This window comes from Bufo bufo, chromosome 7 (assembly GCF_905171765.1).
Source record: "Bufo bufo chromosome 7, aBufBuf1.1, whole genome shotgun sequence".
Lineage (NCBI taxonomy): Eukaryota > Metazoa > Chordata > Amphibia > Anura > Bufonidae > Bufo > Bufo bufo.
The window spans coordinates 156,375,719-156,403,482 of NC_053395.1; the positions used below are offsets into that span (position 1 = coordinate 156,375,719).

At 43.1% G+C, this 27,764-nt stretch overlaps 1 protein-coding gene across 8 annotated transcripts in view; it reads left to right on the plus strand.

Moving 5' to 3' along the window:
• Positions 1-27,764, plus strand: part of MAP2 (microtubule associated protein 2) — a 258,280-nt gene that overhangs the window by 144,179 nt on the left and 86,337 nt on the right. For all 8 annotated transcript variants that reach the window (XM_040441562.1, XM_040441559.1, XM_040441560.1 and 5 more), the window contains 2 exons: positions 6,799-6,882; positions 21,525-21,802. In XM_040441562.1, the coding sequence (XP_040297496.1) occupies positions 21,544-21,802 (259 nt within the window). In that variant the 5' untranslated portion in view covers positions 6,799-6,882; positions 21,525-21,543. The remainder of the gene's footprint in view (positions 1-6,798; positions 6,883-21,524; positions 21,803-27,764) is intronic.

Genomic DNA, 27,764 nt, shown 5'->3' on the forward strand with positions numbered 1-27,764 from the left:
CTCACTGCTCTTACCGTAAAGAATCCTCTTCTATGTTTGTGTACAAACCTTCTTTCCTCCAGACGCAGAGGATGTCCCCTCGTCACAGTCACAGTCCTGGGGATAAATAGATGATGGGATAGATCTCTGTACTGACCCCTGATATATTTATACATAGTAATCAGATCTCCCCTCAGTCGTCTTTTTTCTAACGTGAATAACCCTAATTTTGATAATCTTTCAGGGTACTGTAGTTGCCCCATTCCAGTCATTACTTTAGTTGCCCTCCTCTGGACCCTCTCCAGCTCTGCTATGTCTGCCTTGTTTACAGGAGCCCAGAACTGTACACAGTACTCCATGTGTGGTCTGACTAGCGATTTGTAAAGTAGTAGGAATATGTTCTCATCACGGGCATCTATGCCCCTTTTTGTCCAGATGAATCCCAGCATATTTTCCAAATCCCATTATAGTCAATGGGGCCAATGGGCAGCGTCAGACTGAAGTCCCTTTGGCCGATCAGAGGAAATGATTCTGACTCCTTGTTTTATTACTAGTCCATTATTGTCAGAGCTTTGGGCCACTGGAGGATCCTATGGTACTCTGATGGGCCAGTCCTACCCATTGCGGATACAGAGAGCTCTGGCAGGCTGTTCTTTGCCGGAACAGCCTGCCAGAGATCGGTAACGATAATGTGAAAGGTTAAGTAAAAAATTACTGGTGAGATAACCCTGTTAATAAATGAATAGAGAGAACTCGCCTGCTCCCCTGACGTGTCTGTTTTAGTAAATGCTTGGTTTGTTGTTTTACTGCCTGAATATACGCTTTAAAGGAAATTTTATTTATCATATATTAAAATCGTGGCGAGCTTGCCACATGTAGGATTTATCAGGCTAAGCCTGGATGAGTGGCCCACTCCACAATTGTATGGGTACAGTCACTCAAAACAGGCTTGTAAGACGTGCAGAGCTGGAATATCAGTATGGTCCGTTCTGGATGCCTCTTCTGATAATTCACAGATGCACTCCCATATATTCACTAGTGGTGCTTAGATTCCCAAAGATGTGTCAAGGGTACCAGCAACAAAGTTTGCAGCTACAATGGTCAGCTGCAACAATGTTTCCACGTAGTGAATATGGGTAGATAGAAGAAAGGATAGGTGAACTGTGGGTGAGAGCCGTTATGTACGAGCTCTGCTTACAACCCAGCTGATTAGCATCCCTATTGTCCGATCACTATCTAGTAGAGAACCGTCTCTGCAAATATAAGCGTCTGCTCGACGCGTTTCTATGTCACTCTATGTGTGGTGACATTTCTTCAGGAGCAGAAATAACAGCGGCATGTATTTAGATTATTATAGTCATGGACAATCCAAACTCTGCACACTGATGGAGAACGCTGCACGCTGCTATTTGCGCGCATGCAGCTTCAAGAGATACAGCCTCCGGCGATATGTTAGCAGCCGTCTCGCGGCCGCTCAGCTGCCGATCTCATATTGAAGTCGCCACTCCCACTGGGCGGAGCTTCATCGGCAGGCGGTGACGTCACCCAGGAGGGGTAAGACGTTCTGTTTATCCGCTCTGCCTGATTTACTGTGCTAACCGCTGTTGTGGGTATTCTTTTAATGGGCAGAAAATTGCCTACCATCGTAGGGGGACACTGTGGGTTGGTAACCTTATCACAGGTGATACTTAGGACAGTAGTTGCCAACATATATGAGCTTATACTTGTAAGTCCCATCTGACAGTTAATGCGTGTGATATGTAGCAGGGCTTACACATACAGAGCGCAGAGATGGGATCCCAGCTGTTGTAGGGTATCCCATATATCTCGCTCTTTGTATCATACAATGATTGATGCATGGGATGGATATAAATCCCCATGTCTTATACATACAATAAGCCCCCTGTATATACATCCAGAGCTGAACACTGCTCATGTGATTTTCTGGGGTAGCTTATATATCTCATTTATGTATGATATAATGATTGATTATTTATATGTGTTATTCATGACACATTGTATATGTGGATAGAATACACATCAAATAAAGCAAGTGTACGATATATGATCATTAAGACCAAAAGGTTTCACTGTACGTAGTGTGAAGGTCCATTGGGCCTCTTTTTTGAGTAATAGATTGTCAATATCTCCACCTCTTGGGGATGCTCTGACATGTTCTATACCCTGAAAAGAGATGCACTGTTGTACTCCTGGGTGGCACTCCGCAACGTGCTGGGCAATGGGTGTGTCATCTTCATTTGTGATATTTAACAGATGTTCCCCAATGCGCCTCCTGAACTCCCTCTTTGTCTTGCCTACATACTGTTTAAGGCAGATACATGTGGCCACATATACCACTCCTACTGTTTTACAGTTGATGAATGATCTGATAGTGAACTCACGTCCCGTGGTTGTGCACTTGACCATATTGCCCCTTTTGATGGTTTTGCAGGCAATGCATTTCCCACATTTGAAAGTGCCGGGTGGTCTATTCGGGAGCCATGTAGTTTGTACTGAGGGGCTGTATAGGCTATGCACCAGTTGGTCTCGTAGGTTACTACCTCTTCTGTAAGTGATTAATGGCGCATCACTTATGAGGTATCCGACTACTGGGTCAGATTTGAGGATACTCCAGTTTTCTTTGAGGATGTTTCTTATCTCCTTGTTGGCTAGATCATAGGTGCCTATAATTCTTATTTTCTTATCTGTGGCTCTTGTTCTGGGGACCAGGAGGTCGTCTCTATTGCTAGCTGAGGCATGTTGATATGCCTTAGCGAGACAGGGGCCAGGATATCCTCTCTGGCTGAACCGTTGTTGTAGATCAGAGGATGCTCTCTTAAAATCAATCCATTCCGAGCAGTTCCGACGGGCCCTCAAGTATTGTCCCTTGGGTATCCCAGATTTTAGATTAGTGGGGTGTGCACTCTCCCATCTGAGTAGGGTGTTAGTAGATGTCGGTTTTCGAAACATTTTTGTATTGATCTTTCTAGATTTATCAATGCTAATGCATAGGTCCAGGAATGTCAGTTGCATATTGTTTATCTCGCTTGTGAAAAAAAGTCCCAGATCATTTAGGTTGAGTTCCTTAACGAAATTGTTAAAGGCCGTGCTAGTACCATTCCACAGAATGAACACGTCATCTATGTATCTTAGCCATAGGACAATAGATGACGTCCATTGTTCCATTGTTTCACTGAAGACGTATTCCCTCTCCCACCAGCCCAGGTAGAGGTTGGCATAAGTCGGGGCACATGGACTTCCCATGGCCACTCCCCTGAGCTGGTGGTAGAATTTGCGGTCAAAGGTGAATACGTTATGGTTCAAGATGAACTCAAGTAGCTCGATCACAAAGCCGTTATGGTTGGTCAGATGTGATCCTCTTTCAGTGAGGAAAGCACCTACTGCCTGGCAGCCCCTGTCATGGGGTATGGAGCTGTATAGTGCCTCTACATCGAGGCTCGCCAGTAGGGTGCCTGGGTCACAGTAGATGTCATTCAGGCGTCTCAGGACATCCATAGAGTCTCTAACATATGATGGAAGATTTGACACAAAGGTTCTCAGTACCTCATCTACATATAGGCTGATTTTTTCAGTTAAGCTATTAATGCCAGACACAATAGGTCTGCCCTTTAACGGGCTCAGCCCCTTGTGGACCTTAGGCAAGCTGTAGAAAGCTGCTGTCACCGGATGTTCTGGTAACAAGAAGGCAAATTCGTTCTTGTCTATGAGGTGTTTCTGCATGCCTTTATTGAGGACGCCTCTGAGTTCATTTTTGAAGACTTCCATAGGGTTATGCTCTAAACGCCTGTAGCAGGATTTATCATCAAGGATCCGTATGCCATACAGAGTGAGCGTGGATTCAAGGAAAAGAAAAGAATAAAGAAACTGGACTTCAAATTGCAAGCGCAAGGATTCTATATCCAGATTTGAAATTACCGCCGCAAAGCATTGACGTCATCTAAGCGTCCGCCCGGAACCCCAGATCACCAGGTCACGTGGGACGCCACAGACGGCCGTGTTCGGCCACCTGGGAAATCGTGCTGCAGTCAGGCAGCAAGGAGGGGTGAGACCGGGAGACCTGAAGCGGTTGGACACTGTAAGTAATCTGGAGGCCAGTGCCTGTGCGCTTTACTTGTACGCATCTCTGTACTTACCACTGAATACCGGACATTGACATACAGTCATAACTATTGCCTCAGTTGATACACCTGTTGGGGCTATCTTCAGGATTTCTCATATTACCACCATTACCTGGTTCACTTGGTGCAGCACCGCATGATTTGGGACACTGTTCGGATGAACTCTAACATTTCGAACTTCAATATATCGTACCCACAGTAGTGCACTGACCGCTGCACCAGCTGCACAGTTGTATATACCACCTTGTCGTATTAGTGGCATTATATGTACATGCAATATAGGCTGCTATTAGTAGTTACTTGATGTACGTTTTATGTGATTTTAGGGGTTTGTTTTTAGAATATTAAATATCAATTATTCATCTATCTAGAGTTTCCCTGGTGTGTGTGCCCCCTCACTCTCTCTATACGTTTGCATTCTTTGTGGTCCTGAGGGTAGGACTAGAGGGTGAGCACCTATCCATACGTGATAGGGGTGAGCCGCTGTATTCTATTATTACTATTTTTACACCCTGGCCTACCTTCTTATATTGGGTCCTTACCGGCCTTCCAGGTTTCCTCCCCTTCACAGATCTTAATTAAAGACATATTCAGGGATTCAGCCCTTTTACCCTTCGGTGATCTATCACATATCTCTTCCGACTCCCCAGGTTGCTGGTTCAGATACCTCCAACTCCGCAATTTCGTAAGCTCCTTGGCTCCTGGATCGCAACTATCCGCCCCTCTGACTAACTTTGAAAAACTCTGCACAGAAGCGTCAGGACCTTGTCATGGCATATCCTTGATCTACGGTCTGATTGGTGCCGGGGAGGTAGGGGATGGCACGTTAACCGAACAGTTAAAGGACATGGGGTTTGTGTCTGGTTGGGAGGGTGACTTAGCGGTTACCATTTCCGCTGAACAATGGAATCGCTCCCTTCTGTTCACTCATAAGTCGACGGTATCTTGCCGCCTACAAGAGTTGAACTATAAAATCCTTACACGGTGGTATAGGACTCCGGTCAAGCTACATCAGTTTTATCCCTCTGTTCCCAATACATGCTGGCGATGCCACGCTACAGTGGGCTCCATGCTCCACTTCTGGTGGGGCTGTCCTGGGGTTGCCCCCCTGTGGCAGGATGTTTTTGCTCTGTATAATGCTTTGTACCGGACTTCTATATCACCGTCTCCTCAGATAGCTCTGCTTTCTATCTATTCGGGTAGAATTCAGCATGTCAAGAAAGGTGCCCTTAGGCTATTTGTGCAGGCTGTGAGACAGATCATATTGCGCCAGTGGAAATCAGCAGATAGCCTGCGGAGACTTACTTGGGTCCATGCACTGGACACCCTGGTCCGGATGGAAGAGCTGAGAGCTGAGGCCCACAATCAGACGTGTTCCTATTCGCAAACATGGGACCCTTGGCTGCAATTCAGAAGCTCTCCCCGATTTCACACTTGGCTAGACACTGGTAGTTGTACCTGGTGAAGTTCAGGTTTCTTTATACACATCCCCCCCCCCCCCCCGTATTTCCTTCCCCCCGTTTTACAGCCCCTTGTCTTGGTCTTATTTGTTCAGACTCATCACACTTATTTACATGCTTATGATAGCCATGTTTCCTTTATAATTGGGCACAGGTTATTTTGCCCTTTTCCTCACTTGTTGTGTGTCTATGTATCTCATTTTCATAATTGCTTCAATAAATATGATTGAACCATAAAACCTTGGTCCATTGGAGGAACTTCTTGTGGGCCAGTCTGAAGGTCAAAAATCAGTTTCTGGCCCCCAAAACACAACACTATGCTAGTGTATTCTAGCATCACAGACATTCCCTGGTTTTAATTATTCATTTTGTTTTTGTTACTTTGTTTTTTTTCTCAACTTTGCAATGTATGTATATTTGGAAGTGAGAGTCTTACAGGGCATCTGGTTGGACATGTATGGCAATCAGTGACATTCTTCTAACATTCTGTACATACTGACAGAAACAGGCATTTCCCTAAGGCAGATGAGAATATCTTAGTTATTCCAGCGACTGTGCATATAGTGCTCATAAGGCAGTGGTTTGTAGGTGTACATAGGTTGTCTCCCATTCAAAAAGGTATCTAGGGCCAGGTCTAGGGATCTTTGGGGGTAACACTTTCATATTCTACATGATTTACCCGTTTGATGAATCATGGACACCATAGTATGCATTCATTAATATATGGGGAATCTTGACACTATGAACGTATAAAAATGGAGCTATTACTATCTGGAAAGAGCAATCAGGAAAAGATTTGACTTGAACATTTTTAAATTCAAACTCTTTTTCATATGGATATATGGATACTGTACAAAGCTCTGTTATGATCAGGGTTGCCAATCTAAATGTAAATTTTTTTATGCACAATTTATCCAAAAATTTCAAACAGCCAACATTTTTTTACCAGCAAATTAAGAAAATCATAATTAACTATAAAGATTATAAGTCATACATGTCTATAGGTCAGATACTAATGCTGAGCCCATTGTCAGCATTTAAAATCATGGACGCATCTAATTATTTTCAGGGATACTGGAAAAAAAAGTCCCCTATGTCTACGGACTGTCCAGGAATTTATGTGCTGTTGGCAACACTGATTATGATATACATCAGGTACTGTTAAGATGAATGCCTATGAATCCTACAACAGAGTTGATAAAAGTTATTTCTCATTTTAGTTTTGCTAGGTGACGTAATTCTGCTCTACAATCTAACAGATCTTTGCTCTTCAAGAATAAGGAGGACCCTGACTACCACAAGGGGTAAGCTGATGTCTTGTACATGTAATTTTTAGGTCACTGTCTATTATATATCACACTACTTCTCTATACAAACCACTGCATGTGTTTTTTTCTATTTATTATGCTATGGATTTCAATTACTTGTATCACATGCTGGATACTTGTAAAACAAGGAATCTTAGTAAAAACTAGCACTTTGCCGTGTTTAGGTATGCAACCTGCTTTGCTGAGACTACGATATGGATTTGTCAGATGAAAAAGAGTTGACAGACTCTTCAGATCTCTCTGGAGTTTTGGTCTCACAGAAGAAGAATATTTGGTTCCTAGGAGTAGGAGCTCTGGCATGTACTTCCTCTCCTCTCTCTAACTAGACAGGAACTCCTCCTCCTGGCAGGAAGCGGGACCAGCCCACTCCTACCAAGAGGGAAGGAACATGGTGGCTAGCCCTGTTCCTGCCAACTAATGCCAACCATACCTTCCTCTGCTGGAATGCACAGCCACAACGATAAAATACAAAGCATTATAATGCATAATGATGTAGCCGGGTCTGGGTGCACATATAGAAGTATGTAGGATAGTATATAGTAGTTGTATACTGCTTAAGCTCATTATATCCTAACCTCCTGCACAATGCTGTATTTCATGACATATCAGACTCAGGTTACACTTGGTGCTTGACTGCAGGTATTCTGCTCCTAGCTCAGTCACCCAGCTGCTAAGTGTACTGTTTCTGGACAGAGAACCCATTAATTTTAAGAGTAATATATGCAAGTTGTTTGCCCTGGGTGAGTAGATTACCAAAATGTATTAATAGTGCCCTATAATGATTTTCAATTTCAGCATTCACCAAGCGAGAGGTCTCACTGCAGAGCCCAGTGAGCTAAAATACTGCATTGCAGTCACTTTACTAAGCCCTAACTATTTAATTGCTGGCTAGTAAAGCAGTGATGAGAATCGCCTCTTCCCGGGTACTGTGAATTAGTGTTGATCGAGCATGCTTGGCCGAACACCAGCTCGGCTCGAGCATCGCGATGCTCGGCACATTGCGATGTTCGGCCGAATACCGCGTGTGCTCGAGCACGATGCTTGAGTCTACTCCCCGCACGTTTGTTGGCTACTATGCAGCCAATAAACATGCAGGTAAGTACTGCCACTCAGTGTAATTCCGGAGCCATGTTGATTACTGGCATTACAGTAATTGGCAGGAATATAAAGCAGCTATAAAGCACCCGATGACATGTGGTTCAGCCAGTCTTAGTCAGGGGTTGCTGTGGAAGGGACAAATAGTTTAGGGAATTAAATTAAAAAAAATTGTTAGGGAAGGATAGATGTTAGAGACCCAAAAGTCCTTTTAAGGACTATTGTTGTATCTTCCAGAAATATCTATTTTTAGCTCAACCTGCGCTAAATAGCTTGCAATTGTTTGGCCGCTGCAGACAGCGACATTATCTGCGCTAAATCTCCTGTGTAACATGTGCGCAGCCTAAAAATATCTGTGACATCCAGTGTACTTTTTTCATAGACGGTGTCCGCTGCGCAGTGACAATACCTGCGCCACATCTCCTGTATAACGCTTGCGCATCCTAAAAATATCTGTGACATCCAGTGTACTTTTTCCATAGACGGTGTCCGCTTCGCACAGTGACATTACCTGCGTCACATCTCCTGTATAACGTTTGCGCATCCTAAAAATATCTGTGACATCCAGTGTACTTTTTCCGTAAGCGCTGCGGACAGCGACATTAACTACGCTACATCTCCTGTTTAACGTGTGTGCATACTAAAAATATCTGTGACATCCAGTGTACTTTTTCCGTAGACACTGCGGACAGCGACACTATCTGCGCTACATCTCCTGTTTAACGTGTGCGCATACTAAAAATATCTGTGACATCCAGTGTACTTTTTCCATAGACGGTGTCCGCTGCGGACAGTTACATTACCTGCGCTACATCTCCTGTATAACGTTTGCGCATCCCAAATAGCTGCGACATTCTCTGTAATTTTTTATTAGCCGCTGGTGACAGCAGCGACAATACTTGCAAGCATATATACCATTTAATATGCAGAAGGCGAGCAGTAAGGGACAGGAAAGTGGCCATGCTGCTGATGGTGCACGCAGAGGCCGTGGCCCTGGGCACGGTGAAACTGTGCCTGCTGCCAGAGCACAAGAAACACACTCATCCACGATTCCTAGCTTCATGTCCCAGTTTGCAGTGCGGCGCAGGACACCACTCTCGAAGTCAGACCAGTGCGTCCAGGTGGTCGTTGGATTGCAGCATATAATGCTTCCAGTCGTTAAGCACCACCCTGTCTTCCACAAAGTCCAGTCTCAGTAGCCAAGAGTCTGGTCAACAGAACCCTCACCCTGATTCTCCTTCCTCCCACATTGGAGAGTCTTGCCAAACAAGTGATCCCACACTTGGATATTCTGAGGAGCTCTTTTCATCGGCATTCCTTGATTTGGGCCTCTCGACAAGCCCGCTTGAAGAGGGACATGAGGAGATCGTGTGCACCGATGCCCAAACTCTTGAGCATCCACAGTCACAAGAAGATGACGGTGGGGAACGGCAATTAGTGTTTCACAAGGTGGATGATGATGATGAGACACAGTTGCCAATAAGTCAACCGCAATTAGTGTCTCAAGAGGTTCATGATGAGGATGAGACACAGTTGTCAATAACTGAGGTTGTTGTTAGGTCAACAAGTCAGGAGGATGACCAGAGTGAGGAAGTGGAAGAGGAGGAGGTGGTAGATGATGAAATCACTGACCCAACCTGGGAAGGTGGCAAGCCGGTTCGAGGACAGCAGTACAGAGGGGGAGGGATCCGCAGCACCGCAACAGGCTGGAAGAGGCAGTGGGGTGGCAAAAGGTAGAAGGTGGGTCACACCAAACAAGCCTGCAACTGTTCCCCGTAGCACCTCTTTGCGACAATCTCCCTTGCCAAGGGGTAGGTGTTCCGCAGTCCGTCGCTTTTCTGAGGAAAGTGCGGACGATAAAATAATTGTCATTTGCAACCTGTGCCGTACCAAAATGAGCAGGGGAGTGAACACTAGCAACCTCACCACCACCAGCATGATCCGCCACATGACATCAAAGCACCCTAATGAGTGGGCCGAATGCCTGGGTCCACAATCAGTGTCTGCGGGTCACACCACTGTGTTACGTGCTGGCCAATACCTTGTCCAAGACGCAGGCCCGGATGCCTCCTGCCCTGCACCTGGACCTTCGCAAGCACCATCAGCTAGCACATCCACTTCTGTGTCCCAGCACAGCGTACAGATGTCCATACCCCAGGCCTTAGAACGAAAGCAAAATTCCCAGCCACCCACCCACAGGCCATAACACTAAATGAGCACCTTTCTAAATTGCTGGCCCTGGAAATGTTGCCATTTAGGCTTGTGGACACTGAGGCTTTCTGCAGCCTGATGGCGGCGGTGGTCCGTTACTCAGTCCCCAGCCGCCACTATTTTTCCTGGTGTGCCGTTCCCGCCTTACACCAGCATGTGTCCCATAACATCACCCGTGCCCTGACCAATGCAGTTATTGGGAAGGTCTACTTAACGACTGAAACATGGACAAGTGCTTGTGGCCAGGGACGCTACATTTCCCTGACGACACACTGGGTGAATGTTGTGGCTGCACAAACCCCTGATGAAGCCAGATCACTGGTGAAACATGTTGGGGGCCAGACTTAGGTTTTAGATGCAGATCTCTCATGGAAATGTGCTCTAGATAGTTAGGAAATATTCTCTTACACATGTTTAAGAGTGGATAGTGGGTGCCAGAGTGCATCACAATCAGAGTGGTAATGTGGGGAAGTGCACTTCCAGCCACCTTCTACAAACAACGGTGTATAATCACGCAGATACATGGCACCGATAATGAGGATCAGCTAGTTTTAACCCACATAAATATTGCTCACTTATAGTATTGTAATAGTTTAATAGGTTTGTTCATACCATTTTAACCAATTTATTAAAAGTTATATTTTAATATCCGAGACAAGAGAGGATATTAGCTTGCAGCTATATAGTCAGACAAGAAGGCACTCGCCCCTAATGTTTTAAAGATTCAGCTCACCAGCAGACCCTCAACCATAATTTTTTCGATGGTCAGCTCAGCAGTAGGCCCGCAACGCTAAATTTCTCCATGGTCAGATAAGCAGCAGGCCCTGAACCATAATTTTTTCGATGGTCAGATCAGCAGCAGACCCTCAACCATAATGTTTCAGATGGTCAGCTCAGCAGCAGACCCTCACCCCAAATTTTTTAGATGTCAGCTCAGCAGCAGGCCCTTGCCCCTAATGTTTTAGAGGGTCACCAGCAGGCCATCAATCATAATTTTTCAAGGGTGTGTATGATGCCCTCCTTTATGTGTAATACAGGATGTATTGGAGTGCCGGTTCTTTGTAATTTTGGCAGCCCTTTCACTTAGTGCATAGGCTTTATGAGTGTAGGAGTCCCACTACCTGAACAATTCTACCACAATGTGAATGAGGCCCTCCTTTATGTGATATACAGGTTGTATCGGAGTGCCTCTTCCTTGCAATTTTTGGCAGCACTTACACTTTATATACAAGCAAAAATACAAGAAAGAATGTTTCCTAACAATTTTTACTCTAAAATCGATTTTATGTTCGGTTTTGTGCGTATTATTATCAGTCTGTAAAATTGGCGCACTACTCGGACAACATTGTTGCCAGCAGCGACCTGGGAGTCCAAGATGCATCCAGACATCCCCCACCATTTCAGTGGTGGTTCCATCAATTTCTGACCTTTTCATGTGAACCAGACACCCTCCCCTCTTCAGAGCAGGGGGTGCCTGGTTTAATGCTTGGGTTCTTCCATTGACTTCCATTGTGCTTGGGTGCTCGGTAGAGCCCCTGAGCATTCCGAGGTGTTCTACTCGAGCACCTGAGCACTTTGGTGCTCGATCAACACTACTGTGAATCTGAAACCTTGTGATTTTCCATACTGTATTATATGGGACATAAGAATTTGGATAGAATTGCTGATGCTCGGTTATCTTCTGGTGTTACCTGCTGTTGTATATTTATAAAAGAATTTAATTATCAGCCTTTTGTTTTTGTTTTTTTTTCTTTCCAAATATGGATTATATTAAAAAAAATGAATATTTATAGTTTTTTCAACCAAGATATCTGTTTTTGGATCTGTTGATACCTATTATATCTATTACGTAGGAAATGTCTTCCTCTAATCTGAACATTATATTACATATATTGTAGATTGTCAAAATGATTGAAATAATATGATGGCTCATCTGAAAAAAATACAGATTAGTCTTCTATTTTAAGTCTACTAGGGATAACTACGACATTAATAAAGTGTACCGGAGTGTTCAAAGTAAGTTTGCATAAAGGCTGTGCTTCAGTGTAGAATCATAACTGTAGGCAGGGCTAACAGAAGTAGGTAGGGACAACAGAAGAAGGTGGCGCCTGCAGTACCAATTGCCCCGCCAAAACCAACTACCGCAGTGCAACACTTAACAATGCTTCAGCAGAACCAAATAACAGTGCAGCACAAAACACTGCCGCCCTCACCAAAGTATTCAACTGTATCACCATTCTGAGGAAGACATCTTGGGAACCTCATGCAATCATGAGGAGGGCCTGGGTCACCCCCTCGGAAACTGCTCTGTAGGGTCTGTGGCCAGTCTGCTCATGCAAAAATGCAACCAAGTTGAACATGCGATTAACATGAGGCCACCTTGTGATACTGGTTGACTCTTTCACAACCCTAACTACCAAGGGCAGGAGGAATTGGCGCTTGTCTGTCCCCATCACTGTTCCATGATCTTTGGTTTGATTACTTAGCTATACCCTTATTTACTATGGCTGTAGAGACTGCATGGTATGAACCATTGCACAAGTTTATACTATTGAATGGGACCAACCTGGGATGGACCTTCTCTCCCCAGGGGCCATTTGGGCTGTCTCTATGGTATATGCTCAAGGTTTAGAGTGAACAGATAACACATTCGATATTGTGCACAAAACATGAGTGTTAGGCTTCTATAAAGAAAGTTATATTTTCTGAACTCATGATGACTGGCCTGAGGTTAAATCCTCTAGTAAAGAATAAAATCCTTTCAAAGGTATTTTGGCAGTACCCCAGACCTGGTGATATCTGCAATGTTTTATAATATTGTACATAATTGTGTATTGTTATTGTTACATATTTTAATGTTTTGGCCATGTATTCCAGCTAAGTTCGGTATGGTTGGCAGGGCTAACCACCCTGTTCCTCCCCTCTTGTTAGGAGTGGTCTGGTCCTGCTTCCTGCTAGGAGGGGGAGTTCCTGTTCAGAGAGTGAAGGGAGACAAAGGACATGTCAGAGCTCCTGGCAGAAAGCAGGACAAGCCCTCTCCTACCAGGAGGAGGGGAACAGAGTGGTTAGCCCTGCCAACCATATCTTTTGTAGCTGGAACACACGGCCAAAATATTAAAGGGGTTGTCTGCTTCATTTATCATCAATATCATATCGGCGGGGGTGCCGGGAGTCGGATCAGCTGTTTGAAGAGAAGGTTGTTTACCTGCTTACCATCGTAATTACACCTAAGCCGTCCCATTTACTTCTACGTGATGGCATCTTCCTATTGAATGGAAGGAGCCATCCAATAGAAGTAAATCGGACGGCTTAGGTGTAATTACACCTACTCACCGCTCTGATGTCGACAGCAAGCAGGTAAACCATGAAGGGAAGGCCGTGCTTGCATGAGAGCGGCCTTCTCTTCAAATAGCTGATCGGTGAGGGTGCTGGGAGTCGGACCCCGCCGATCCTGAGGATAGGCCATCAAGATGAATAAAGCGGACAACCCATTTAAAATACACGATAATAACAATATACAACTATGCACAATATTATAAAATATTGTAGATAACTCCACGTCTGGGGTACTGCATTTTTCCTTTAAATTGCTTTACTTATGATCAAAACACTATACAGTTTCTGGTCCTAATTGACCCTCATGGTAGTATTACAGTGGAATAATATGGTGTAGTAATAGATATTACCCATAATAGTGTAAGCACACCATACACTAGACAGATATTTTCCAAAATGCTGCATGTTTTATTCGCATCATGTAAAAACAGTATATAGTATATCCCATTTTTAACGTTATGATCCGGTGTGAGGCTATCATAACTGCATAATATTATGGGCATGCCTGCTATGTTATTTGAATGCTATCTTGTGCGATAAGGGAGCCTTGCCATATAAAACCCGAGGATGAAATTTCCATAATTTCCTCCAAATGAGCATTTACTGATATAAAGAGCAAGCTGGTATTTGCTTTAAAGAAGTGTAAAAATCCAAGTGGTGGCTTTGGCTGAACAGTGGGATCGCATCTATCCATGTGCAGCCTAGTATATCAGCTTGGCGATTTCATTCCTGCAGGTGTCATATGTTCAGCAGAAGCCAGTAGTCAGCAGCAGTGATTAACAAGATGTAAAAATTGACCTGATTTCTTTAGAGTCATTCAACTGTAGCGACAGGCCTTGAGGTAGAAGACATGCTGATAGCTAGTGACCTGGACCTGTCTGGACACCGAGTGCCTAAGGCTTATATACTGTAATTAAGTACACCGGGGGGAATCTACAATGTTCCAAAGTATGTAAGAATATAAGAGTTTTATATACTAGCATTTTATTTCGTTTGGCTGGGAGAAAGGCTTTAACAGACATTTAGACAGTCTGCATTGCCTCCTAAGGAGTACATTTAAAAGGAGGAAACTTTATATTCAAGGGCACCCCTAAAATCTTTAAACAATCATTATTCAGAGTATGTTATAGTATAACAATTCTGAGTTCTTGTTGAAGAGGCGATCTTCTGAAATGAGATAGAAAGTGTGTATTAGAGGCAAAGAAGATAATAAAAATGGTAAATCTTTATGAGTATTCATGCCTATAAAATCCCATTACTTATAGTATATAGCAGGAATAGCCAACCTGAGGCTCTCCAGCTGTTGCCAAACTACAACTCCCAGCATGCCTAGACTGCTTACAGCTATCAGCCTACAGCAGGGCATGGTGGGAATTGTAGTTTTACAACAGCTAGAGAGCCGCAGGTTGGCCAGCCCAGGTATATAGCAATTATTAAAAAATACAATAAAGGGGTTTTCTGGGAACTGAAAAAATATAACTAATGGCAGAATTATTAAATGCAATAAAAAACACTATTAACTGGTAAATCCTCTGGTGCTCCGCTGGTTCCCCCAGTCTGCAGAAGTTACAGGTAATTCAACAAAGTTGTCTGGGACCATTGGCTCTCTGACAGGGTATTTGACCTCGCTTTGTCCCAGGCTACTTAATGGAGTTTCGGAAGGAATCATCATGCAATAATGAAATGGTAAGTACTTACCTCACAGATCCCGGGCCATTCCTCTAGTTCACCTGGTCGTGCTCTATCTATTAGGCTGCAGCGGTGATGTCACCTCTACAACACATAATGGGTGCACCCAATCACTGGCCTCGTCGGGTGCACTGCAGAGGCCAGTGATTGGCTGCAGCAGTGACGTATTGTCAACATGACGTCACTACTGCGGCTGGAAAAACAAAGCCTGGTCGGGAGAACCGATGTGGTGATGCGGGATCTGTGAGGTAATTACCAGTTCTTTATTACAGGCGGATCCGAAAGGTTGTCCAGTTTCCTCCTGAAATGGGACAACCCCTATGATCTTGATTCTTTTCTTTTCGTCTTCTACTAAACAGGTTTTTGCTGTGGTTTTTACAAACTAAAATACCAAGTCTGAACTCGGCTAATGCTATATTATAGTACAAGCTTTTGCAATTTTTCAATATACTTTTTGTATCCATTTCTGGCTGTTTTCAAGATCTCTGCATGCAGTCACTCACGGTTGTCTCACTTCAGCAAGCTAAATGTTTCATGTAGATAAAGTTAATACAAGGCACTTACTAATGTGTTGTGATTGTCCATATTGCCTCCTTTGCTGGCTTGATTCATTTCTCTATCACATTATACACTTCTAACTATAGGAAAAGCACCTTTTCCTGTAGAGTTCAAGCATGACGACTGCTGCTGAATTGCAGGGTGGTTGTGACCACTGGATACGAGCAGTGTATAATGTGATGGAAAAATTCAAACCAGCAAAGGAAGCAACATGGACAATTACAATACATTAGTAAGTGCCTTGTATTAACTTTGCCTACATGAGAAATGCCATTTGTTGAAGTGAGACATCCTTTAAGCGGTTACTTCCAAAAGTCTTCCATTGAATGGCTGGAAGCAGAAATCATGAAAATGGTGAAAAACTGATGCATTATAAGAATATTCTTTATTTGGCAAAATCAAATACTCCATTAATATGCCTTTAAATTCTCTCTCCATGTCAATAAGAACATTAGGGCAGACGTATCAAAAGTGGTGTAGAGGAAAACTGGCTTAGGTTACTTTCACACTAGAGTTTGAGAGCTCTGGCAGGCTGTTCTGGCAGAAGCTGCTTGAATACCCGCCAGTCCCATTAAGGCCTCTTGCACAAGACCGTATGCCCTCTGAGATATACTGTCCGTAAGCGGGCCATATGTCCCAGAGCGGCATTGATCGTGCACACGGGAGTACACAGCATCATAGATTTCAATGATGCTGTGCACGTCGGTCTGCCCGCGGGACTATTGTCCTGCACTCATAAGATCATATGAGTATATGATTGCTATGGGCAACTAAGCCATTTTTCCCTTGCACCACTTTTGATAAATGATCCCCATTGGGCTAACAGTCCAACTGCCTTTGTTGCCCATAGCAACCAATCAGAGTCAAAAGTGTAGCGGCGCATGCGCAGTTACAAACTGTGCTGGTTTATGAACGAATTCGATTCCTACTAATCAGATGGCTTATGTCTATCCCAGAGACATGAGGACTCATTTATCAAAGCTAACAGTAAGTCTGCCTTTGTTGCCCATAGCAACCAATCAAAGCTCAATTTTCATCTCTCCAGAGCAGCTTAAGAAATGAGAGAGGAGGTCTGATTGGTTGCTATGGGCAGCTCCATTATAGTCTGATATCTTCTATTCATCCCTTAGGCTCCTTATAGCCAGCGCCTTCTTCACTATACTTTACTTGTATTGAGCATGGCGGCATAAATTGCTTCCTCCTACAATTTAATGGCCAGTCGATGTATGTTAAGCATTGTGTAAAAAAGGAAATTAATATTTTATTAACTCACTGAATGGAGGGCGGCACCCAGGAAAGATGATAGGCATCAGTTTATTCATTGACTTTAGATAGAGTAGCGGCGTCTGGCCTTTCCCTTTCTTGTTACACAAAGCGTCTCTTTCACTTGGCCACAATTTCTTTTCTCATTGCAATTTGCTTTTCAGAGAAGAAAAAGAGCATTTGTTAAAACCCTGTAAGAAGCAATTGGCGAGATTCATGTGAATATGAACGCACAATGCTGATCTGTTGTAGATCACAGTTACACTTCTGTTTACCAAGACTTTTCACAGTTGCTTTGTGCAGATCCAGTCTTTTTCCAAGGTAAATGCCAACATGTTGTATATTTTCCTTGGAAATCAATATACTGCATACAAGACTATCAGTCTACGTCTGATAAATGTGTGAGTAGGTGGTAACCTGATGTAAACACGTTTGCCAGCAAATACTGGGGCAAATTTACTAATACTGTCTGAGATTTAGACAGGCTAAACTTAGGGCCCTATTAGACTGCCCGAAATTTGGGCAGGATGAGCGCCGATCCATCGGCACTCGTGTACTGACCCAGAGGTACACTACAGAAAGGGTTAATTTCATGCCAAAGAGTTAATGGTGAACCAAGAGTTGTGATTTGTTGTTAAAGCACTTTTCTTTATGCACTATGTACACCCCCTGGCAATATATGGGCAACAAATGGTTAACTAACTGGCAGACTGGGTTAGGTTGCCAGAGTGATGGTCTGAGCCTGCCCCCTAGTTGGAGAGTCTTAGCTGAGCAGAACTAGAGACAAGACCTACATGTGTAAGGACCTGCCAAGTAGAGGGAGAGACACCACTCCTGAGATTGAAGAGCTGCCAGAGAACTACTTACGTAACTGAGAGAAAAGCACTGAGATAAAAAGAACAGACATTCACAGAAGGTTGTGGCCGTGCACTGGAGTCAGTAAGGTACTGCTCCTTTATGACATTAAGATTTCACTGGTTCTGAAAAGGGTTAATTGCCTCCAACACCTGCCACCCTTTGAGATCGACTGGCCATCCGGATATAAGATCTGCACTCCGAAGAAGTTAATGATAATAGAATTGCACACTTGTGGTTATTTAGGAAAGTTATTTTCTAAGGTTATTTAGAGCGCGACTCAGGGAGGATCACTACCAACATTGCTGCTGCCTATACATAGCCATTGGGAAAAGTAAACTTTGTGATATACCTAAGGACTGTGCCAATTACTGCTATCTGTACTGCAACTCTCATCATCCACTCAGTAAAGAGAGACTTTATTTATTCAAATTATACTGAGTCTAGTTATTCCCTCCATCATCCGCTAGACCCTACACCTGTACTCCTGCGCTGCACCCTGCCAGCCACCAAACATTAAGGGCGCTCCACCTAACACCAGGCAGGGGATTCAAAAAGTCCAGAGTGTGCCCCAGGGGAAGAAGGGGTGTGCCCTCAATTCACTGCACAACCCAGGGACAGTCAGGGTGAGGACTGTCATCATGAACTGTGAGCAGTACTACCACCATCATAGCCCCTACCACACTCATCTTCCTCACAGCACTCCCCTCCGGGTCGCTGCAGTCATTTACACTGGCCTAATACACAGGTCAATGCAAAGTGAATGTTGGAGGAATGATCGCTACCACAGTCATCCCTCCCATATTCAGTTATATTGATTACCGCAGTATATCCTTGATTACACAGCCAGATGTGCTGCCAATAATCAGGCATCTTGCACCCTGAGGAAAGATTCCAATTAGCCAACAAATAAGCGTTTATTCGTTCATCGGCTGATCGGCAGCAGGATTACACAGGCCAATTATTGTTCATATCAATGCTTGTTTCTGATAATTGGCCAGAATATTGCTTGGTCTAATAAGGCCTTCAAACTAGACAGTCTTTAGACTGTCTAATCTAAGTTTATACCACTTATGATTTGGCTTACTGTTCACCAGAATTTTGTGACAATTTTGTTACATATCTACTAATGTGTCTGCACCTAAAATCTATCTACAACGTGGCAAAAATTTGCAAAATTTTGAGTTTCTACACTTTTCTTTCCAGCGTATCAGTAAAGGGCAGCACTTCACGTGTTCAATGTTAGGTAGGTACAGGTCCTACCAATACCCCTTTAGGCCAAAACTCATTTAAGACAAGCCACAAATCTTTTTCGCTAAGCCATGTCATACGAGGCACTTAATAAATGTAGCACACAACATGCATGTCAGAATCCTGGCTCAATTTGAGCCACAATTGCTGTGCATTTGCATCAGACCACCGGGGAATGCATGAAGGATCGGAGTGGTAGTTATGGCTCTGAGGGTGGTGGTAGTACTCACAGATCACAGTAGCGATCTCCACTCTGGTGCTCCCTAGTGCTGTGCAGTGACTTGAGGGTGCACCCTTTCTTCCCTTGGAACACACCCTGGAGTTGAGCCTCCTGCTTGGTGGTAGTTGGGGTACCCCTGATGGTAGATGATTTGGCAGGGTACAAGGCTGGAGGGTAGATGAGGAGGACTGGCTGATGTGTGATGGAGTCAATAACCAAGCTACAGGTGGTAATAAATAAAGTTTCTCTTTTCTGTAGTGAAGATGGGAGTAGTAGTACACATAGCAGCAAAAAGGCACAGTTCCAAGGTATTGTACAGTGCAATCCTCTCCCAATAGCAGTGTATGGACAACATCTATGCTGATAGTTTTAGTGCTCCTGCTCTCTGTCTCTCAAGAGTGGTAGAATGCTTTTACAATAGTCCCTCCCACAGCAGCAAAGTCTTTCTGCCAAAGATTTTGAATCCAGAGGGAAAAAAAGCAGTCTGGTTTGAGACCTGCACTTACACAAGCACACAAACAACGCGAGTTTGTGAGCGTTCGCGTGTTTGATTTCAAGTTTGTGACTTTAGATTACGTGACTTGAGCATCAGGGACTTTATGACGGGACTACAGTAAGTTAGATTCTTATCACTGCACCATATAGAATTTTTCCTCTTTTCTTGCCTAATCCCCATTTAGTATGTGTTCCATTATTGACAGCGCAGTCCAGTGCACATCTTGTCTGATGTATGCAGTCCTGGAACAGCCATTTGAGGGTGCATATCTTTGTTCAATATGTGAGCAAATTGCCTGTTTGGAATCGTACATCGAGTATCTAACCGGGCGAGTTTCAACACTGAGAAGCATTGACAATTTGGAAAAGAGTTTGCTGCTCACTAAGCAAGCACTCTATGGGGTAGATGTGGGGGAGGGTGGTAGCGAGGAGGCTCAGGAAAGTGAGGCAGCTAGCTGGATAACAGTTAGAAAGCGGGGTAGAGGGAAGAGTGCCAGGGAGGCTAGCCCTGATCTGACACACCCCAACAAGTTTCCAAAGTTGGCAGATGAGGGGGATGTCAGTTCAGGGACAGCACTGCTGCAGCCGGACACTTCCTCTGCCAGTCAGGGGAATGTCAGCTCCAGTAGGCAGGGGACCAGGAGAGCAGGGCAGGCCAGACATGTGCTGGTAGTGGGACACTCAATTATTAGGTGTACATATAGGGCGATCTGTCACAGACCGGGATCGTCGAACGGTGTGTTGTCCTCCTGGCATATGAAACCAATGACAAAGTTAGCTCATCAAGAGAATGCCAAGAGTGTGCAAAGCAGTAATCAAAGCAAAAGGTGGCTACTTTGAAGAACCTAGAATATGACATATTTTCAGTTGTTTCACACTTGTTTGTTATGTATATAATTCCACATGTGTTAATTCATAGTTTTGATGCCTTCATAGTCATGAAAATAAAGAAAACTCTTTGAATGAGAAGGTGTGTCCAAACTTTTGGTCTGTACTGTACATATACTGTAGATGTTAGTGGCCAGTTTCACATTAAGGTAATCAGCCTCTCAGTATGTGTGTGGGATGTGAGAGGAAGCACACACATACATTGGAGGGCATAAAAACTCCATGGAGATGTTGTGTCTTGTCAGATTTGATCTCAGGACCCCAGTTCTTCAAGAAAATAGTGCTAACAGTGAGCAAACGAGAAATCTCTAACCTCAGGATGGTGATACAGTTGTATACTACGGCAAGGGTGACAGTATTTTTTGCTGCACTGTAGTATTTGGTTCTGCAGGGGCGGTATTTTGTTCTGCACTACGGTATTGCTGCCCCTGCCTACTTCTGTTGTCCCTATCTACTTGTGCTGCCCACTCAATTTGGACCCATCTACAACATGGGGCCACTTTTAGATTTTTTCCAGAGCCATTTTACGTTCCAGGAAACATATGTAGTTTTCCAGGAAACATATATAATGAAGAAAACAACTTGAGGAAAATGCTCTTTAATGAAATATTGTAGCCATTCTCACAGCTTGCCTGGCCGTATCATGTTCTAAGGAATATTATCTGATCATATGAATACTTATATCATTAGATTTATGCAATGGGTATTCGAATGTAAATATATTTTTTTCAGATAAATTATTTCATTTTGGTTGCAGGTTTCTGGCTGGAGGAAGTATGACGGATAACAGGCAGGATGAGCCCAAATCATCCCACTGGGCACCGGGACAGCTCAGTGAGGCCGCTCCTCTCCCTCACACAACAGATATGAAAGAACAAGGGGGAGCAGGAGATGGAATGGTCCACAGCTCCAATGGCATTCCCTTCAGAGAGACGGGCAGAGCGTATGGGGAGAGGGATCTTCAAGAATCACATGCTACAAGCAAAGAGAATGGCATCAATGGAGAGATGCCATCTGGAGACTCGGAGACGGCAGGTAAGGATGTGTATTCAGACGGCACAATTCCCTTTTAATGTTAGATTCCCTTTAAACATACATCAGCAGCGACCTCCCTATCCATCTGTTTGTATAGACACATAGTTGTGATTCACCTGATTTGTTGATCCGAGGATCCGTTCCCAAGTTATGATACTTTTTCTTAATATGCAAATGAGGCCATTGGTGAAATGCGGGAGTCACCGTTGCTCTTGGTGCACCCAAACTCCGCTCCTTTTTGTGTCCAGCCCCCCCCCTCGCTGCTTTGATTGACAGGGACAGGCAGTGGCAAAGCATAGAGGAAGTGTCTGGCCACAGAAGTAGTGAAGCTTGGGTGCAACAAGAGCAATGGTGACTCCCCCATTGCACAAAAGGCCTAATTTACATGTCAAGAAAAAGTATAAAATAAATAAAATTTCATAAAAGAGGAAATGGACTTTGCATGGTCTATGCAAATGGTTTGATAGGGAGGTTGCTGTCTCCGTATATATTGCATTATTCAGTGATATTTGCTGCATAGGAAAAATCCTGTTGCATATGTTTCTTACTCCAATCCTATTAAAATATAAGATGGCATAAGATGCACCAAATTTATTAAGAGACACGTGCCTATTATTTTGGAGATCTGTGCACCCGGAGATGAAATCTACACCAGTGTGTTAAATGTGTTGTGCCATGTAGGTCCCAACCACGTTTTACCCACAATTTGAACATTTTTTCGCAAATAATGGGAGTAGCGCCAAAATCACAGACTACTCTGCATACCCTAAATGTAAAATTAGAACACTATGTGAACATAGCCCTAAACATGTATTTGTGAGAATTTGGGGAATACAGTATATATCAAAGCTGCCCTAAGGAAAACGTGGGTAAAGGTGCAAAAAGCAACCAGATGCATTCAGCTGTCATTTCTCTGGCCCTTTGGATAATATTGGCTGATATGGGTAAAACTTCCACTTTTGCCTTGCACTGGTTTTGTTATTTCTCCCCCAATGTGATTATAGAACAATTCTAGTCTGTTAGGTTCAAGTAATCTCACTAAGGCCTCATGCACACGACCGTTCCGTTATTTGCGGTCCGCAAACCGCGGATCCGCAAAAAACAGAAGCCCATTGTAGACATGCCTATTCTTGTCCGCAAAACGGACAAGAATAGGACATGCTATATTTTTTTTGCGGGGCCTCGGAAAAGAGCAAAGGATGCGGACAGCACACGGAGTGCTGTCCGCATCTTTTGCGGCCCCATTGAAGTCAATGGGTCAGCACCCAAGCCGCAAAAGCTGCGGCTTGGATGCGGACCCGAAAAACGGTTGCGTGCATGAGGCCTAAACTAGGTTATTAAAACTGATAAGGAAAATGCATTGCACTATATGTATAATACTATATCACAACCACACTAGATGCATTTAGATGCCTTCACACGTGGCAGATTTTGTTGCAGAAATTTTCTGCGTCGTCTGAACGGGGCTTGCAGAAATCCATGTTCTTCCTGCCAACCCCATTCAAATGAATGGAACTGAGGGTTCTCCTAAGTACGCCAACAAAATGGACCCCTCAAGTTTCAAACAAATGGACTAGATGAAGTAAGTCCTCTTTACCATTCCCTTGTACTATGCCTAGACCCCTTTTGGCTAAGAATTTGTCCAGAAAAAAAGGTGTTTATGGGTCAATCCATACAGTCTAAGGACATTTAGTGGGCATTATTATTCTCTAAAATCTTGTATGTCCAAGACAACTTGATAAATGGATGTTAGAGTCCTCCTGGACAGGACCATGTTATAGATCAGTGTATTACATTGCTATAATATGGCGCCCATAGCCTGTTTTGCATGCGTACTGTGCTTCCATGTTCCTCCTATTTTATATAAAGGACACCTAGGCTACTTTCACATCTGCGTTTTCCTTCTGGTTTTGAGATCCATCAGAGTTTAAACAATACAACCAGCTGCATCCATTCAGAACGGATCCGGTTGTATTATATCGAAAATGAACATGCCGGATCCGGCATCGAATACCATTGTAAGGCAATAGGTGCCAGATCCGGCATCGAATACCATTGTAAGGCAATAGGCGCCAGATCCGACACCATTGACTTGCATGTTTTTTTATGCTGATCCGGCATGTCCACTTTCCCATGACGCACACAAAAACCCTGCCTGCAAAACGGAATGCATTCTGGTGCACTCCGTTCCGGTTTGTCCAGTTTTGTCCCCATTGACAATAAATGGGGGATAAAACTGAAGCGTTTTCCTCCGGTTTTGAGATCCTCTGACTGATCTCAAAACCGGAAAGGAAATCACAGATGTAAAAGAAGCCTAAGGTTTTTTGTAAGAAAAATCTATCCAGTGCTCTTTTCAATGGAACCTCAATGTGGAGGCACCAAATGGCAGCACAAAGAATCCCTACAAACCAACAGGGGTCCATGCATGAGCCTCCATAATAGACGGCTCTGACTGAGCACCACCAATGACAAGAACGCCAATATCAAGCATCGACTATCCATCTTATCTATTGAATTGCTTGCAATAAATAACAATTATCAATTACTGCCAACTTGTTGTCTTTCTTGGAACATTTAGACCACGGTCACAAGTGACTGATTAGCTGCGGATTTGCCGTCATGGATTTTCGTGCGGCAAATCCGCAGTGTTGTACAGTGACAGCAAACTGAATGAGAATTTCAGAAAAAAAACTGCAGAAAAGGCTTGGCATTGTATATTTTAAATGAGCAGCATGTCATTCTATACCACGGATTTCTCCTGCAGATTTCACCCTTTGCAACAGAGAGGGTGAAATCTGATGGCTTTACCCCAGTAAAAACCGCATCAGATTTTTTTTTTGCTTGGTTTTCAGTCACTTGTGAACCCAGCCTTAGGGCTCATGCACACAACCTTATTTACAGTTGTGTTCAAAATAATAGCAGTCAGACATCACTAACCTGATCAATCACTGTTTTTGGTAGAAATTATATTTACTAGCAAATGTAGTAGAGTAATAGAAATCCAACAGACCCAACAGTCATGACATGCATGCTGCTGATTCTCTGTAATTCAATCACTTATTGAAAGGGGCATGTTCAAAATAATAGCAGCGTGGAGTTCAATGAGTGAGGTCATTCATTCTTTGAAAAACAGGTGGCAGTTATTGCCCTAATTTAAGGAAGGAAGGCAGCAAATGTTGTACATGCTGGTTACAGTGCATTTCTCTCTGAAATTCTGAGGAAAATGGGTCCTTCCAGACATTGTTCAGAAGAACAGATTGGAGAGGGTAAAACATATAAAGAAGTGCAGAAAATGATAGGCTGCTCAGCTAAAATGATTGCAAATGCTTTAAAATGTCAACTAAAACCTGAAAGACGTGGAAGAAAGCGAAAAACTACCATTCGATTGGATAGAAGAATAGCCAAAATGGCAAGGACTCAGCCAACAATCAGCTCCAGGAAGATCAAAGAAGGTCTAAAGTTACCTGTGAGTACTGTTACAGTTAGAAGACGCCTATGTGAAGCCAAGCTATCTGCAAGAAGCCCCCGCAAAGTCCCACTGTTGAATAAAAGACATGCTGAAGAGGTTACAATTTGCCAAAGAGCACATTGACGGCCTAAAGAGACATTTTGTGGACTGAAGAAAGTAAGATTGTTCTTTTTGGGTCTAGTGGCCGGAGACAGTTTGTCAGACGACCCCAAACACTGAATCCAAGCCACAGTACACTGTGAAGACAGTGAAGCATGGTGGCGCAAGCATCATGATATGGAGATGTTTCTAATACTAAGGTGTTGGGCCTATTTATTGCATACCAGGGATCATGGATCAGTTTGAATACATCAGAATACGTGAAGAGGTCATGCTGCCTTATGCTGAAGAGGAAATGCCCTTGAAATGGCTGTTCCAACAAGACAACGACCCCAAACACACCAGTAAACGTGCAACATCTTGGTTCCAGATCAACAAGATTGACGTTATGGAGTGGTCAGCCCAATCCCCGGATCTTAATCCAATAGAAAACTTGTGGGGTGACATCAAAAATGCAGTTTCTGAAGCAAAACCAAGAAATAGAGAAGAACTGTGGAATGTAGTCCAATCATCCTGGGCTGGAATACCTGTTCACAGGTTTCAGAAGTTGGTTGACTCCATGCAACACAGATGTACAGCAGTGATTCAAAGGAAAGCAAAATCTTCAAATATTGTTCATTTTATATAGTGAATGTTTGAGTTTGTAAAGAAGAATACAAACACTGCTATTTTTTGAACAGTCTAATATTCACTTTTGTTCATTTTTTTTAGAGGAACAACACAAATTTGATATATTTTTCTTCATGTTTTGATTTGGAATAGAATGTGTAGTGTTCCCAATGCATTTGCGTGTATGGAAATAAAAGTTATTAGAAGGATTTTGAGCTTTATTCACTTTTATAAACACACTGCTATTATTTTGAACACAACTGTATTTTGCGGTCTGCAAAACATGAATCCGCACAAAAAAATGGATGACATCTGTCTGACATCTGTGTTACATCCTTTTTTTTGTAGACCCATTGTAACAAGGCCTGTTCTTGTTCGCAAAACGGACAAGAATAGGACATGTTCTATTTTTTTGCGGAATGGACTTGTGGGCATACAAAATGCACACTGATTTTTATTTTTTTTGTGGCCCCATTGAAATGAATGGTTCCGCATACGGGCTGCAAAAAAAATTGCAACGGACAAGGACAAAAAATGCGTGAGCCCTCAAAGTGTTTCCTAATTTTTTCCTGGCGGATCTGGCTTTTTAGATTGCAGTTAGTCTTCTGAAGCTGAGCTTTTTCTGAAGCGCAACATACAGTTTGCCAATGGACAAATCATTAAAACAAATCCTGTGCTGGAGGCATAAAATTACATTGTTGAAATTCTTTGAAGTATGAAAAGGTCAGCCCTGGTGCCATTTAGATTTTGTGATGATGTTTGGCTAGAGGGAATGTGCTATTCTAGGTGCAAATTTGCTGTTTCTGCCATTTGGTTTTCATAAATGAGTTGGTGGCGCTCGACATGGATGCCTGCACAATAACTCAGTGAGACATTTTCGCTTTATGGGTTTGTTCATATTTAAGACGTTGCGACACTGTGGTGGAAATTAATGAAATATGAGAACATGATACAACTTGTTCTTTAATCCAGAGTTGGATTGGCCCACCAAAGTACCAGAAGATCCTCCGATGGGCCCAAAGGTCCAGGAAAAGAAAATCCCTTTTTAGAGCTGCCTTTTGAGATAATCACTTGCCACTAGGGTCTATTTCTTTCCTTCAAAAACTATTAGACTTTATTAATGATATCTGGGTTGGGCCCCAAGAATATTATCATCTGTTTAGCCCAAGAAACACAAGTCCGACACTGCTTTAATCTATAGTCTAGTCATAGTCTTTCCCAAATATTTTTACACTGCAAAAAAATATTTTGAGAATAATAAAAAATGACCAAAATTACAAAATGACCCAAATTATTTTTATTGATCTGGAGCAGATCTATAAAAAAAAAAGAGCAAAAAGAGCACTACCCATTGTTCAGGCGGCAATTAAAAAAATGAAAAAACAGGCTCAGAATGCTGTAAAATAATAAAATAACTAATACGCACTGGACCGATCTCCTGCGTCTGCCGTTCTGACACTTCCAGGACACTCATCAAATGCAGGAAATGACTGCTCAGGAAGTCATCAGGCAGACAATCTCAGATCTAAACAGCCCCTTTCATCAACATAGTCTTTATTTTTTATTTTTTGTGGTTAAAATGGCTTGCAATGTTTACCATTTTTTCAAGGTTTTTAGTGGTTTGTTGCTTTTTTTTTAAAAGCTGAAAAAAATTATTTGCACTGAATATCATACTTAAATATACTGTAGATATAAAAAGTCTACACACCCCTGTTAAAATTTCAGGTTTCTGTGCGGAAAAAAAAATGAGACAAAGATAAATCATTTCAGAACTTTTTCCACCTT